Consider the following 15,216-nt stretch of genomic DNA (forward strand, 5'->3'; position numbering starts at 1 on the left):
GATTCAGTTTTCATGTGTTTTGGGGAATGTGTGTATATGAAATGGTAGATGGAGATTGATGAAAGAATAGACGAAATGTGTTCCTATGTTGACTACCTCTTCAGAATGAGAGGGTGAACAAAGTGAAGGAGTGGAGGAAGGCCACTCCAACATGAAAGCAATCGAGAAGAAAGGTAGAAAAGGGATACAATGCAAGGGTTTCACATTGCTTTCATGGAGTTCCTTTATGCTGAATGATGAATGCTTTCATAGCTTATCTTTGCATGCCTGAATACATGTGTATTGATTCCTGAGTGAGAGGGTAATTGATTGTGAGCTGTGATGTTGTGTTCTTCCTTCAAGAGATAAATAAAGTCTGATTGTGACTCCAGTAATGAAATGAAATTAAAATAAAGTGACCAGCAATTTTAGTATCAATAAATTCCTTTAAATTCTTCCTCTTTTCATTTGTGTGGTGATATCTTCCCTCACTCCCCTATACTGGAAAATCTGGGTTAAAGTGAATGTTGTTTGCAGTAGGAGATCTCTAAAGCAGCTAAAAGGTTTTGTTCAACCGTGACACTGTCAGAACTGTGGCGCACAAAAAGTAGATCTTGTTACAAGTGCTTTGATAGGTGTTGTTTATAATGGTAATACATGTCCTTTGCAATTAAAACACTGGAGTTTTTTCTGCTTCTTTCAGGCAGTGCTGATGAGTAACATCACAGTAAATGATCGACTGATTCAGAGTCTACGAGGTATGTTGTGGTACCCCTGTGACTCTCTCATACTGATTTTTGGGCTCCCTGTTTTTAAGACTTGGATTTTTCTGTGGTCTTATGAGAATGCTGCCTTTCTTCAAGTCATGGGGGTGGTACAGAAGCTGCTATGACTTAGATATTTCATCTGCAAGGTTCCAGTTAAGTGTCAGTCTAATCTGCCACAGTAGTAGGAGGATTTGTCTATGTAGTGCTTGATGTAGTACTCCTGACTCTTATGATAGAATATAAATAGAACTAAGTTACATCATTTTTTTCTTCATTTTACTGACAACATATTCTTGCATTCTTCCCTGAGGTGTGAGGTCATGCATTTTAGCACCAGAGGAATTTGTGAATTATATTAAATTTATTTATTTATTTATTTATTTTAAATTATATTAAATTTAAAAAGTCAGTCTAATTAATTTCTAATCATGGTAGTGTTTCAAAATTGTTGTTAGCAATGTATTCTGGGGGTACTTGGGAATGAATCCTATGAAGTATGTATGTTGTGGTGTTGTCTTATGATGCTGTCTCACAGATGTTTCTATCAGGAAGAAAACACTAAATCATAGATGCCTCTGTTGCTAAGGAGCATGGGTATCCATTACATATTATTCAGGGAAGCATTGCAAGCTTGATAAATGTGAATGCTGTTTTATATTGTGCTGTGATTATGATTTCACAAATGTAAAGGTTTTCCAGACTGCAACTTAGCAGGGTTTGCATATCAGTTCTGTATATTCCTTAAGAGGGAAAGTAGGTAAAAATATGTATTATACTGTTTTGCCAATATATTATGCTGAAAGGTTATTCTTACCAGATCCCATGCACCCTTGTTGAATAAATTCAACAATTATCTATCATTTGTTTATGAAAAGCAGTTTGCATGACAGATGAATAAATTTAGCATTGTTATTGCAAATTTGTTTCTTGATGTTTCTGGTTTAGAATCTATATGTATATGTGTATCTTAATGTGTATTTTAATCCTGCTTTGACCAGAACACTTGAAAGAGTTGCAGACGGAATATGGAAAGCTACAGCTGGATGTTTACTGGTTTCAGAAGAACCAGACTAACCTTCAGAGGAAGTTCTCATATGATCTGTAAGTATGTTCTTTAGGAAATTTTGGCTTCCCAAATTATAGGTGACTTGGTTATAATCCAGAGTACTCCTGTGTTAGCTATAGATCTGTTAGTAAATACATGTTTTTAAAGAGACCAGTAACATCTGACTCATCTAAAATTGCTCACAGTTGATCTTGGAGAATAGCATTAACTTTGCACAGTTTTTCTTCTCTATGCCCGGAAACTTCTTGATATTCCTTCTATTGCATGAGGATAAAGGTAGCAATATTATCACTTAAGAATTGTGTGGGAAAATTGAAACGGCAAGAAGTTAAACTGTGAAGAAGTTTGAATTGAGGTGGGGGAATACCTAATGAGAAGCTGTACCTTATTGAACTGACAGAGGTCTTGGGAATTTCTGGTACCATCAAACTCATGTATTCTGCTTTACATGACATACCTAGTTATGGCTTTTTCTTAGTATTTCCCACTGAATTTTAAAGCATGGATAACTGAAAGTTACTTATCAGTATCCTTATACAAAACACACATTTCTGGTATTTCTAGGATTTTCTGCTCAGTAATGTTCTTGTTTCTTCTACCTGCCTTCACAATCTGTAATATCTTCCCCCTTGTGCATAGATATAAAAAAGCATTAGAATTTACTGTTTGTATGTTCTCATAATGATGTTCCATCAAGAATGTAATTGTTGTAGTGTTAGGTATTTTTTCAGCAGCCATTATTTAGCCAGGTTTGTAGGAATTATAACTGAAAGTGGAACATGACACTCAAATAACTTGAATTCTGCAGGCTACACTTGAAGTAAATATTTTCTTATTTTTATTTTTCCCTCCACCTTAGAATTGCAGATTAATGCTAGTGCTTCTGTGATACTTACTGATTACCAGTTGGTTGTCACCTTTTTTTGGATTATTACTCATGCAATAAATATTACCTGGATGGATTACATTAGTGGAAAATTTAAGACTTCTAACAGAAAAGGAGAAGGAAGAAACTTTGGTTTGTACCTGCCTTTCAATAAGCTGTGTGTTAAGGGGCCTCTCCCCCCGTGTTTGTTGTGTACCCTGGTTGTTAAGCACTGTCTGTTGGCTGTTTAGCTAAATGACAGACCTGAGACCCATGGACCTCTGTTAATCGTTCTGTGCTAGTCACTGAGTCTGTTTTCCAGTGTTGTCTTCTAAGTCTGAGATCAGCAGGAACTAATAGATCTGTATATAGCACAGATATCTCTATCTGCTGGACAGTCATGCTCCACACCACAGGTACACCTGTTAAGCGCTGGATTGATATACACGTACAGGGAAGTGCTGTGTGGCAAATGTTGTTAGTCTGGCTTACGAAAACTTGGAGGTTTATTACCCATATCTGATGAAGTATTTGCAAGCATGGGTGTGTTGAGGAAATCACTGACAGAGCACCCCTTGCTTGTGGTAGTGTACCATAAAGAATCCCTTTTGTTTAACAGAGGAAGTTTGTATTCAGACAGCATAGCTCCAAGGTGTGGTCTGGTTCAAGGTGAAGAGCTAAGCATGATACAGTGGTAAAAATGGGTTTGCTTTTATGAGGGTAAGTATAGAGACAAGTGTGATAAATCAGCCATGTGGTAGTTGAACAGAGACTCAGCTAGCTGGTCCGTTTCTGGCTGGTCTTGAGGCAGGTGCACCATTCCCTGCAGAGCCTCCATGGGAGTCTGTAAAGGCAGTTATCTCAGCCAAGGAGCAATGCTGCCTTCACTAGCTTTGCTGCGAAATACTTAAATGTTCATTTTCTGTTTCTAGACTTTTTTCCTAAGAGTACAAGTGAGGAAATTTGGAGTCAAATTTTCATAAAATAATTTATAGCTTCAGTACTGTGCAGTATTCACACAGTTCTAGGAGGAGCATGTAATTTTTAATCATTGCTTGTTGTTTACCTTTAGGGAGGATGTTGCAATGTGAATATTTCCCCACTAAACTAATTTACACAACTAACTTTACATTGTTTAAGTAATTGCAGAAATGGATACGTGGTGGTGCTTGGCTACATATGTTCCTCTTTGCTACATGCTCACTTAATACTGTCACTTTAAATGCTTACAAACAGCCTTTTCCCAATGTGATTGTGGGCTTAGGAAAATAAGAATTATTGGAAAGACTCCAAATGTTATTTTTAATCTGTCTTCCTTCCTCCCCTCCCAATTAGGAATAAACTGCTGTGTTGCCTCTCTGTTCATCTGCCTTGCCAGGAAGGGGCATTAGACCTGATTATGTGCTTCGTTTTACCTGGATTTGCATGGATGAAGGTTTTGCATCTTAGGTAGCAAGTACACTGTGCCCAGTGCAAAAATAGAGAGACCATATTATTTGTATAAAAATAATGAAAATGTTATAAAAAGATGACAGAAGTCAAATGTCTTTTTCAAGTGGCACATTGTAAATTATTCTTCTTAAACATTCAGTTACTGTTCTGTAGAAGACAGTGGTAAAAGCAGTTGTGCATGTGGAATGCATAAGAACAAAAATCTATGAACTTAGAAGGAAAAAAAAATCATTGTGTCTTTTTGTACTGGAGTCTTGAAGTTTCATCTTAGCATTTTTTGGAACAAGCTTAGTGTTTTCCATGCAGAAGTCAGCAGGAGCTCTCTTGCCTTAGTGGTGTTGTGTGCAAAAGGAGTGCGCATTCCTCAGCAGTCAGCTTCACAATGTACCCTTGGTGTGCGCTGTGCCCAATGCTGTCTGGTCATGGTTAGAGCTTCTACAGCAAAGGCTCACTGACGCACTGACCCTTCTCTCCTGTAGCAGCCAGAGTGAAACAGAAGCCTCTGGACTCATTTTTTGAAATTGTTATTGAATACATTCCAATATTCAAATGCATTTTTGTTCCGAAAGAGCTTTGTTTGTTACATAACTGCATGGATAAACTAAGGCTATCCGTGTACTCTAGAAGCTGTTGTAAGCATGAGTAGAGTGTTCAAGTCTCATTTAAAAGAAGGGAATTCTGTTAGAGATAATAAGCTTAAAATGGTGAGGGTTTGTCACAGATGTTAACTGAGCTTTATTTTCATGTGCACTGTGGGATCAAAGTGCAAGCTTTCTCAAATACTCTGTCTCTGACATCAGGTTGTATGTGTACTGCATCTTTTTCAAACTTGCAAATTGTTACACAATTAATATGTTCTTTTATTTCTTAGAAAATAGTGAATGTGAGTATAACTCAAGCCTACTCTGTTTTTGATGTTTACTGTCTTTGATGTTCACCAGTTTAAAGCATGGCTTATTTGGTGACTCTTCCATGTATTAGCACTGTCAAATCAGACGTTAGAATAATGTCTGGTCTACAAGAAGTCATAATAAAGGTAGTAAGTCAGTTAGCATATCTGTCTGCTACTATTCTTCCTTTTTAGGTGTGAACTACAGAAGGGATTTTTTGCCTTTGAAAGGCAGGGCTGGAGAAGGGTGAAAGTGCAATAAAAATGAGTCATTTGCTGTGATAAAGTGCACATAGCCTGGAAACTCCTTTGGATTACACAGTAGTTTATTTTCAGCTTGAGAAACTGCAGCATGCCTCTCTCAAGCAAATGCTGTTGCGCGGAGGGTATTGACAGTGTTAGACCAGTGTTAGAATAAGACTGGTCAGAGCCAGAATAAGGAGAAATTCACCCCCCTTCTTAGTCTTAGTGATGGGGATGAGAAACTTGCAGTATGTTGACCATACTGTTGTATAAAGGTTGCTGGAAAAGATTTTGAATGCAGAAAGATGTGTTTGCAAGGCCTGTAGCTGATTGTATATATAAAAACTGGAAGTTACGTTTGAGTGGAAAAACAGATGAGAGAGAGAAAGGAGAAAAGGTTTAAAAATCCCATAAAACTTCTTTGTTGCTAGATTAGCATGGAAAAGAAAATTTGGTCCCCAGCCAAGAGCCTGCTCTTCCTTGGGCAGGCTCTCCAGGGCAGTGGATACTGAGGTTGATGTGTTTTCCCCTAGTGTGACACATTTGTTATTGGGATCCACTCAAATTGCTGTTCCTGTTCACAGTGGGGTCAGAGCATACTTGGGGTCACATGATGACTAGTTTCTAAGGCTTCTGTGTGTGTATTATGGGATAATGCTTGTCTTGGTTTGTTATTCACTAGGTCTTGTTCTACCTTTGATATAAACTGAAAGCTATAAAATGGCTAATGAAAAGAGTGGGAGAGAAAGGATGATCTTGCCCTGACTGCAGCCACTTGCCTTGAGAAACAGATTGACAAAACTCCTGGGCTTTGCACAGAATCTCCAGCACATCCACAGAAGGGGAGAACGCTGCCCTGGCAGCTTTAGGAAAAGCACTGCTGCAAACAGCAGACCTTAGCTAGGAGTTAGGGAGCTGTGAGGGAAAGGCAGGCTGCATGGATGCAGATAGAAGACTGCTGTCACAAAGGTTGAGATCCTGATGGTGCTTTGTAACTATTAAAAGTTTGTTAAAAGATACACAGTGCTTGCATCTTTAGAATATATTCCTTCTGGAACTTACAGTAGCTACTAGTGAACTCCACATCTGTAACATATGTTTTGTTACAACTTGCAGCGCTGCACTTTGCTGAAATACTGAGGAGGTGTGTTCAGTTTGCTAACACTAGATTACATCTGTTTTCTATTTCAGCTGGTACTTTTCTGTTTTGTCTTTCTGGCTAAAATCAAAATATGAATTTCTGTAATCATACTAGAAATGCTTCGAGGATCAAAATTGATTTTAACTTACCTGGACTTGACCGGTTAGCAAACACACAATGGAAAAATCATGTAGCTTGTTGAGCTTGTCAGACAAAATAGTTTAAATTAATTTCTTCCAATAGAACTTGCCTGCACTATGAATTTGTCCTTAGGACTTAGGTCAATGCTTCATTTTTTCCTAGTGACTTCTCAAATGTAAAACCAGGTAGTAGAATTAAGGCAATAATAAAACGTAAAGAAAAGCATAAATATATGAAGGAAAAAAAAAATAGATAATTTTACAAAATTACCCTATAGAAGAGTCTTGATGAAACTTAATCTTCTTGTTCGTGTTTTTTTCAGCTCACAGTGCATCAACCAAATGAAAGAATTAAAAGAACAATGTGAAGAAAGGATAGATGAACTTAGAAAAAAGAATAGTGATGTACCACAAATCAAAGAAAACAAAGATGTCGCAGAAGATAGCCGGGTATGGTTTGGATAATTTCTTGAAAATACTTTTTAAAAAATTCTTAACTGATTCTTCACCTTTCTGCTATCTCCTATTAGCATTTCTCCATCTCATTAAATTTTTCACTTCTTCAGCATTTGTTGAATGTTTCTGATCCGTGGGAAATGGGGTGATTTCAAATTCAGAACAAAGAGATGTCCTGCAGGAGATTCCAAATCACCGTGTCTCTGAGATGGGCAGAATTTGAGAGGTGATGCCAGAAGTGGTGTGAGTTCCATTAAGGAATATTTACACAACTGAACTTTAGTTAGTAATACCTTTTGACTTTGTTAAAGTACTTAGTTGCTTTGTGTGTTAAGGATGAGGATAAGCTGTGAATCACTTCAGACAAGCAGCAAACCCTGAATATTGTAGTCCAAAGATCATCAGCTATGAATTTTCACAGAAGTCCTTTATGTCAGCATTTTACTGTAGGAATAAAGGGATAATCAAATATTGTAGCTGTTTGATGTCAGATATTCTGAGCCAAAGAATCACGAATTCATTGCTGAACATAATGAAGGTTCAGCAATGCAGTAGGGCAGGCTTGGCAAATAGGTTGGCTGCGTGTTAGCTGGCTTTTTCTCCTGGGGTGCAGAGGGTGGCAGAAAATCCTGAGAAAGGGTAATTTCAGTTCATTCTGTTGTCATGACATGTGATTTATTCATGCTTCTTCACTGATACGGGATTTCATCAGGGATAGGATTTATTAAGCTTGATATGGATGGCCCTGGAGAGAGGCAGTGAAGCTCTTGGGTGGGAAAGTACCCAGTTTATTTCTGTACCAAAATAGCCCTTTCTTCAGGATTACTGAAGAAACAGAGGTTTTAGAAGTTAGACTTTTCACACGTGACTGCAGTGGGGCCTTTCACGCTACCTGAGTGGCCTACTCTCATTACAAAGGCAGTGGAGGTTTAGTGGAATATACCCTTTTTTCTTTGGCTAGGAAAAGGCTGAATTTGATGGCTTCAGAAGTGAAAAGGGTAAGGCAGTGAGGAATGAATCTTGGTTTTACAAAGAGGTGAAAAAGCGTGTGAGAAGACAGCTAAAACATCTGCCCAGAGATTCCCATAGGTAATGGTTTCAGTATGTGTCCAGTCCTTTATGTAAAATGGGGGAGACAGAACTACTCAAGTGTTGTACTGAAGTGACCTTTTACTCTGGGAACCTGCACTATGTGAAAGCTGCAACATGAAAGAAGCATTAGAAACAGGAAGTGCTATCCAGTTATACCTTAAAATAAAAGTTGCAGCTCTTGTTGATAGTTTTTATAAACAGTATCAAATAAGTAGATAAAAAGTAAATGATAAATACCTAATTGTAAGTAAATAGAACTTGCATCATTTGGAGATGATATAGTTAGTTTGTCAAATATATCTTGTTTAAGAAAGTTTACCTAGGGAAGACCCTAATAAAGAGGTGGTCAACGTAATTTTTAGTGTGGCTTTGCAATAGGTTTTAATTACAATTACTTGCACTAGATTCCTTTGCTTTGTTTGTTTCTGCATTTTGGGGTTTTTTTACCATTTCCAGTTTGCAAGATAAATTATCTGAGAAGGAACTTGAGGAATTTTACTGAAGCCCCTCTGCAGGACAACTTCAGTCTCCTGCACAAAATGAATAGTTGAAGGCAATTTTTACTCAAAGCAGATTATCTGTGAGGCAGAGCAGGTTCTCTCTTATGCTTTTTATATATAAAATGGATTGATCTCAAAAGAGTTAATGGATAATATAGGTATTGCCTATATAATTTCTGTCTGTGTTCCCTAGTATGTGGCAGTGTTTCTTTGGCCAAGCTGTAACTTTCTCAGTTTTTTGCTTGCCCAAGAGTATCAACCTTTTGCTTTTACAAAAGCATACTTATAGTTTGTGCAAGATGACCCTGACAAATCTATGTATGTTTTTGTCCAGTGTTTTAAGCTGGAGTAATTCCTATTTTTAAGATGTATGTGCTTATGTAATAGCAGGTCTGTCTTAAGACAGAAAAAAAAATGGAGTGTTGGTTGGTTAATAACTAAACAGCTTTACTTAGAGCTCTGTAATTTGAAGAATGATGTATACTTCTTGGCTGAAGAAAATACAACATGTTCAATTACTATCTTTTTATCCAACTACTTAAAAAGTCAGCATATACCCTTTGAATCTATTTGACATTAAGAATTACTTAGCTAGAAATTTAAGGTAAGTAAAGGGATTTTGCATGTGTAATTAAGAGGTAACTTCTTGCTATTAAGTCCAGGCTCAGTATTTTTGCAGAATAATTCATGCCCAACAAAAAGCGAAAAATGGTCTTATGCTCATTTTCTGATGACTTCCACTACAGAGAGTGATCTTAAGGAGCTGAATTATTTATAGAATAGAACCATGTTTAAATACAGCATTTTTGTTTTATTGATTCAAGGAAGATGGAGTTCTTCTGAATATCTTTATTGCAGTAACCAAATATTCTGCAGTACCATTTTCTTATCACACATCAGTAAGAGTTAATGCTGGATTAGTTGCTGATACTGGGCTTCATGGTGTTGACACAAAAAGATCTTGTTTTGCCTGGCTTTGATGGAAATTAAATGCTTTTCAAAACAACCAAGTAGTCATGCTGCAACTCTGGCTTCTTGGTGACTTAGCTACTTCTTTCTGTGTAGCTACTTCTTTCTTTCTTCTTTCTTCATTTTTCCAAGTGACTGAATGAACATTTGACAACATAGTGTTTTATTGCCCTTGTTTTACTGCCCTCCTTGGATAAATGGGAAGCTACACTCTTGACAGTACCAATGACAATTGGTAACAGAAAACAATTCTGTCAACTGTGAGACTTCCTGTACCATAAGACTGCCCATTCATTTGTATGGTACCTGACACAAAGGTTTGTATCTCTGAATGTGCATATGCTTGTTCTTTCTCTGCATATTTGGCTTTTATTTAAATTAATTTTTTTTTAAATGAAACAAAACCAAAAGTGCAACAAAAAAAACCCCACAGAACAAATGAATTTGTAACACTCTGGGTTTTTTTCACCAAACTGGTATAAGGTATAGAGCAAAATGGGTTCCATGTATATTTCATGTTCAATGTTCAATGTTTGCATGAATTGAATTGACATAGTCCTCTGCCAGTTATAGAATCATAACATGATTAAGGTCAGAACAGACCTGTAAGATACTCTAAGTGCAACCATTAACCAAGCAATGCTGTGTTCACCACTCAGCTGTGTCTCCAAGTGCCAAATTTTTGTGGGACACCTTTGGAAAACTTCCAGGAATGGCAATTCCTCTGCTTGGACAACCTGTTCCAAAGCCTGACCACACTTTTAGTGAAGAAAATTTTCCTAATATCCAATCTAAAACTCTTCTGGTGCAACCTGGGGCCATTTCCCACTGTCCTGTCTCTTGTTACCTGGAAGAAGCTGATCCTTACCTTGATACAACTACCTCCTTTGGGGTGGTTCTGGAGAGCAGTGATGGTAATGCAGTGAGTTGATGATGACTGGGAGATGATTGGTTTCCAATGTCAGTGGAAGTAGACCTTTATTTGGAGTTATCAACTGTAGCTTCTTTGTCCCATTGAAGTCCCTGATGCAGGGCTGCCAGGCAGGTGACCCCATATCTGAGCTTATATTCTTGTTTTCTTTTTCCTGTCTTTTTCCTTTCAAGTCTTTCTCTTTGCTTGTTCTCATAAAGTCATCTACAAACAGCTCAGCTCAGCTCCTTCCCCACTGGCCCTGGCTTTATACCCTCAATTTAGTGTTTTTGAGATGACAGTGGGGAAAGAATAACACCAGATATCAGGGCAAGCAGGGTCTTGACTGCTTTAGCAAAGACCATGAAGAGAAGAGCCTGAGTGCTACAAGGGGTACCATAGGAACCATAGGACTACGTTAGGGGAATTGTGGCCATCCCATCTTTTTTAACCTCTTCTACCTCCATTCAACTCCAGAAACATGCTGTAGCTGCTGTAGCTAGAGAATCACCATTCTCTACAGGCAGCTTTAGATTCCTGTCCTAGAGTATGGGTGTTCTTAATTTCACCTGTGTGAAAGCCCCTGGGTACATCCCTCAGTTCACCGACCATCTTTCATTTTCACCTGGAATTAATGGTGAATCATAAGTTGAGTCCTGTGTTTCTCAAGAGGTATAGTACAAACTTACATCCCCAAATGTTTAATTAATGTAGTCTAGGAGTAATTTATGGAGAGGTGGTGGCATGGCATTCCTGAGCTCCCTGTTCCCCATGCTATAGATGAGGGACAGGGATAGCACCAAATGCAGGACTACTAGCCATTAGATCCAGAGATGGGGAGGAGATGGAAAGGGGCCTTAGGTAGGCAAACATGCCAGCTCTGTCATACAGGGCCATGTGAGGGAGCCAGTGCCAGTGTAAGTAAAAATCATACATAAAATTTTAATTGCCCAGTGGGCAGATCTTCAATATAGTGTACATCTTAGGCTGGATATCTAAGTGGGTTGGATGTTTACAGCAGTCTATCACCAGAATTTAGTGCATTCTTAAGCAAGCTCCATCATGTTAAACAGGTATTATTTTCTAGTTGGTTAATTTACACTTTTCTTAATCCTGCATTTAATATAGTTACAGACCGGTTCTATACAAGCCATACTCAGCTGAAGTCTAATGATGACCAAATTCAGTTTTCTTGCCCTGTAGACTGTTAATAGTAAATGGCATCTGTTTATTTGCTCAGCTGACCCTGACACAGTAGCAGAACAACAGTGGATAAATGTGTGGTGTTACTGTTCTGTAACACTCCGAGAATAATCAAGGGCAGTAATCTCATCATTAGCTGCAGTTAAATAAGGTATGTTAAAATTCTCCTGATGTGCTATGCTGTTACATAGAAACACTACTGCATAGACAGAGTTGTACACTACATCTATTACCAATAAAAATTTCAGTCCAAATATTTCCAAGTGTGTTGGGATTTTTTTCCCATGCAAAATTCTTACCTAAATTCTGCTTCCCTTTCAAATCCATGTGCAGTTATATAGACCAGTGCTTATCTGCTGTATTCACTTTACAGGTTGATACTCAACTGCCAGCATTGAAGCAAGCAGGGTTCAAGCAGGATGACTTGGAACAGCAGAAAACCAATGGAAATATTCCTAAAGCAGTACCTACAGTAAGAAAGACAGACCTGATGCAGGTTAAAGGTGAGATGGAAATCCTTGTCTCACTAACAACTGTTGTTGAGAACAGTTCTTTTTCAACTGAACATTTAGGAATGTTTTTGTACACCAGATAAGGGTGAAAAAAGTGACACCAACAGTCTGAACATCAATCAGGTTTCCAGCTGAAGGAAAACTTGCTTGGATTTGTTGGTTCTGTTTTGTTGTAGTATGTCATGTTGCACATAACAGAAAATAGAAATATTTACAATTCTGGAGTCATCTTCCTAATTTAATATGGAGAAAATACCCAACTTTTGGAAGGAAAAATTTTAAAACATATTTAAAATTTGCTTTCTTAATAAGTTTGACATATTCAACCTGGTACCCCTCCTCCCTGTGGAATAGTTGAAAGTTAGGCTTACATCAAACACACATCCATACTTCCCATATGTTGTCATTGAGCAAAATGCAAGTGAGAGAAATGATACACATGGGTTTAGGTTAGTTAGCCTAATGGTTCCTTTTGGCCTAAACTTTAGATAATATTTATTTGAATGGATGCATCCCTGTGTGTCAGTTTTGCATTGTAGTGTGTGTGATAGAAATTAAATTCTTAAATTTAATTACTTTTACATGCTATCTTAAATTACAATCTTGTGAGCATGCAACTCTCATTTTAGAGGGCTAGCAGCTGAAGACAGTTCTACATATAGCTTAGTTGAGAAATCTAATTGGTTTTTTAAATTAAAAATGCAGATACGTGAGAAAAGATATATGTTAATGTCAGCTAAAAATTATAGCACTCCTGCACTTAAACAAGAACTGGCTTGGATACTTGCAAATCTGCCTGTGATGCATTGTCTTGAGCTACTTTAGAACACCAATTTTATCGTTGGTAATAAGATGTAACACAGAGAAACCTAATGCTTATATACCACAATTTCTATTTAAACTGCTCTGTTTCACTTGCCCAATTTATTAACCACACATACCAAAATTTTAAGGATATAGAAGCATTAATCTGTTGACAGTAAATGAAATTCCCTTATTTAGTTGTTCCCAGTTAGGAATTGGGAACAATAAGTTGTCTTATCTGGTACTGGTGTGATTGGAAGATACTCTTTGAGAGGAAAACCAATAATTTAGTGAGAAATACAAAGCATTCTTTATTAAAGGTTTTTAACATGTGCCACTCTGGAAGGCATTAGTTTTTAAACTCAGAATCATTTTTGTTGTTTTCAGAAAGAACAGACAGCCTAACTGACATGAGAAAACAGGAGCCTAAGGCAGAAGAGGAGCAGCTTTCTAATCAGTTGGAAAAACCTCAAGAGTTGCTCAAGGCTGCTGCAGGTCACAAGGAGATGCTGCCTGTGTCAGAGAAGGAACCAAATCCACCTGAGAATGAGAAACATGTAGCTGGGCAAGATATGTCAGAGCCAGCTGCAGAGCAGGCTGCCAGTGAGGAAGTTGAGCGGGAACAGTTCCTAAGTTATGATGATAAGCAGGATGACTTGCTCCCTGGAAAGGCTGGTTTGTAGCATGTCATGTATTGTTAAAAACAGTAACAAAATGAAAAATAAAGAAATTAAAGTGTGGAGTAGGACATAATTTCTACAACAGTGGTGGAAGCTGGCCAGACTTAGTACAAGTTTTCTTAAAGGTCAGTGTGGTGTGGAAGGTGTCAGTCCCAAGCAGTCACCTACATTCCATGCATTAAAGATGCAGGCTTCTGATTGTGCAAAATGAAGCTGCCAGGCTGAGTTCCTCTGCATCACCGTAACAGCCCTACTGTCTCTCCAGTGGCTCTACAAAGTGTTTAGGGAAATTCACCCCAAAACTTTTTGGTATTGGGGCTTTAAAAGAATATGATGCATCTGAAAAGAATGTTAATCATCCAAAGCACTGATGAGTAGAGCACTTACACATGGATGTTTTGCAGTTAGTCTTTTTACAATGTCAGTGTGTGAATACTAGCTATTCCTATTTCAAAATAAGCTACCATGAGTAAAACTGGTAACTCAGACTTCAGGTATCTGACATTGACTGTTGTGAGTCTTCAAAAACATGGATGTTTCAATTTATATCTGAGTCCTCTATCTAAAGAAATCTGATAGTCAGTAAATGTTGCTTGAGAGGAGTTAATGACTGGGTGAAGAAAATCTTCTGGGAGAAAAAAGTACTTTTGTGACAATTTGCCACATCATATAACACTTTACGCTTTACTTATAGCATTCCGCTTGCTGGACAAGCTAAAACAAGAAGGGGTTTTCAGCAATTACTTCAGGTTTTGCCCTTTCTTAGGCATTCATTTAATACATTCTGAAATTGTGTAATTTTTCTTTATATAAAATTATATAAAATAATCATTATGTTCATCAGAGGGCTAGCTGATTTTGCTATGCTTTGCAAATCCCAAAAGATTGTCTTTTATCTGCTTCTTTGGACAGGATTTACAGCCAAAGTTGCTCTGAAAATTAACACTTCAAAGAAAAAATAATATAAAAACCTAATATAAAAACCTACTCAGAACAGCAATTCCTTCAGCAGCAATGTAATTCTGTGGAAGATGTTTACAGTCACTCTTCTTGTGTGCAGATGGTATAGCATAAAATGACTTAATTTTAATCTTCCAGACAAACAGGAACGTGAAGAAGTGAACCAGGACAAGGATGTTGATTACAATTTAGATGTAAATGAAGCTGAGTCTGAAACTGACAAGCAAGCAGCACTTGCTGGGATTGAAAATGGTACAAAAGAAAAAACCCAGTTTTAACCTAAGTATCACATGCTTAAAATGTTAAGATCATATTTTGCATGGTATCCTGCAGCAAGCTATACCTAGCTAACTTGTTTGTTTTTTGAACTTTCCCTCATGTTTATAGTGTCACCTGTTTTCTGTTTAGCACAACTAAACCTACTCATTAATGTGTGGTATCTGTAACTTTACCGTACTACATAGTATTTAACAGTCCTTACAAAATTTCTTGTTGTTTTCTAGATAGAACTTGCTATATGAAGAACTTCTGCCTCCTAAAAGAGATTTCTGCCTCCTAAAAGAGATTTCTTTTTTTTCCCCCCATTAG

At 37.5% G+C, this 15,216-nt stretch overlaps 1 protein-coding gene across 4 annotated transcripts in view; it reads left to right on the top strand.

The window, feature by feature from the left end:
- The window catches only part of GOLM1 (golgi membrane protein 1), a 36,883-nt gene that overhangs the window by 17,873 nt on the left and 3,794 nt on the right, over positions 1–15,216 (top strand). For all 4 annotated transcript variants that reach the window (XR_009420397.1, XM_059491782.1, XM_059491784.1 and 1 more), the window contains exons 4-9: positions 683–737; positions 1,745–1,847; positions 6,866–6,992; positions 12,046–12,175; positions 13,376–13,663; positions 14,767–14,880. Coding sequence is in view for 3 of the 4 variants with exons in the window: in XM_059491782.1 (XP_059347765.1) it covers positions 683–737; positions 1,745–1,847; positions 6,866–6,992; positions 12,046–12,175; positions 13,376–13,663; positions 14,767–14,880 (817 nt within the window). In the remaining variant the exon portion in view is untranslated. The remainder of the gene's footprint in view (positions 1–682; positions 738–1,744; positions 1,848–6,865; positions 6,993–12,045; positions 12,176–13,375; positions 13,664–14,766; positions 14,881–15,216) is intronic.

Source organism: Ammospiza nelsoni, chromosome Z, assembly GCF_027579445.1.
Source record: "Ammospiza nelsoni isolate bAmmNel1 chromosome Z, bAmmNel1.pri, whole genome shotgun sequence".
In the NCBI taxonomy this organism is placed as follows: Eukaryota; Metazoa; Chordata; class Aves; order Passeriformes; family Passerellidae; genus Ammospiza; species Ammospiza nelsoni.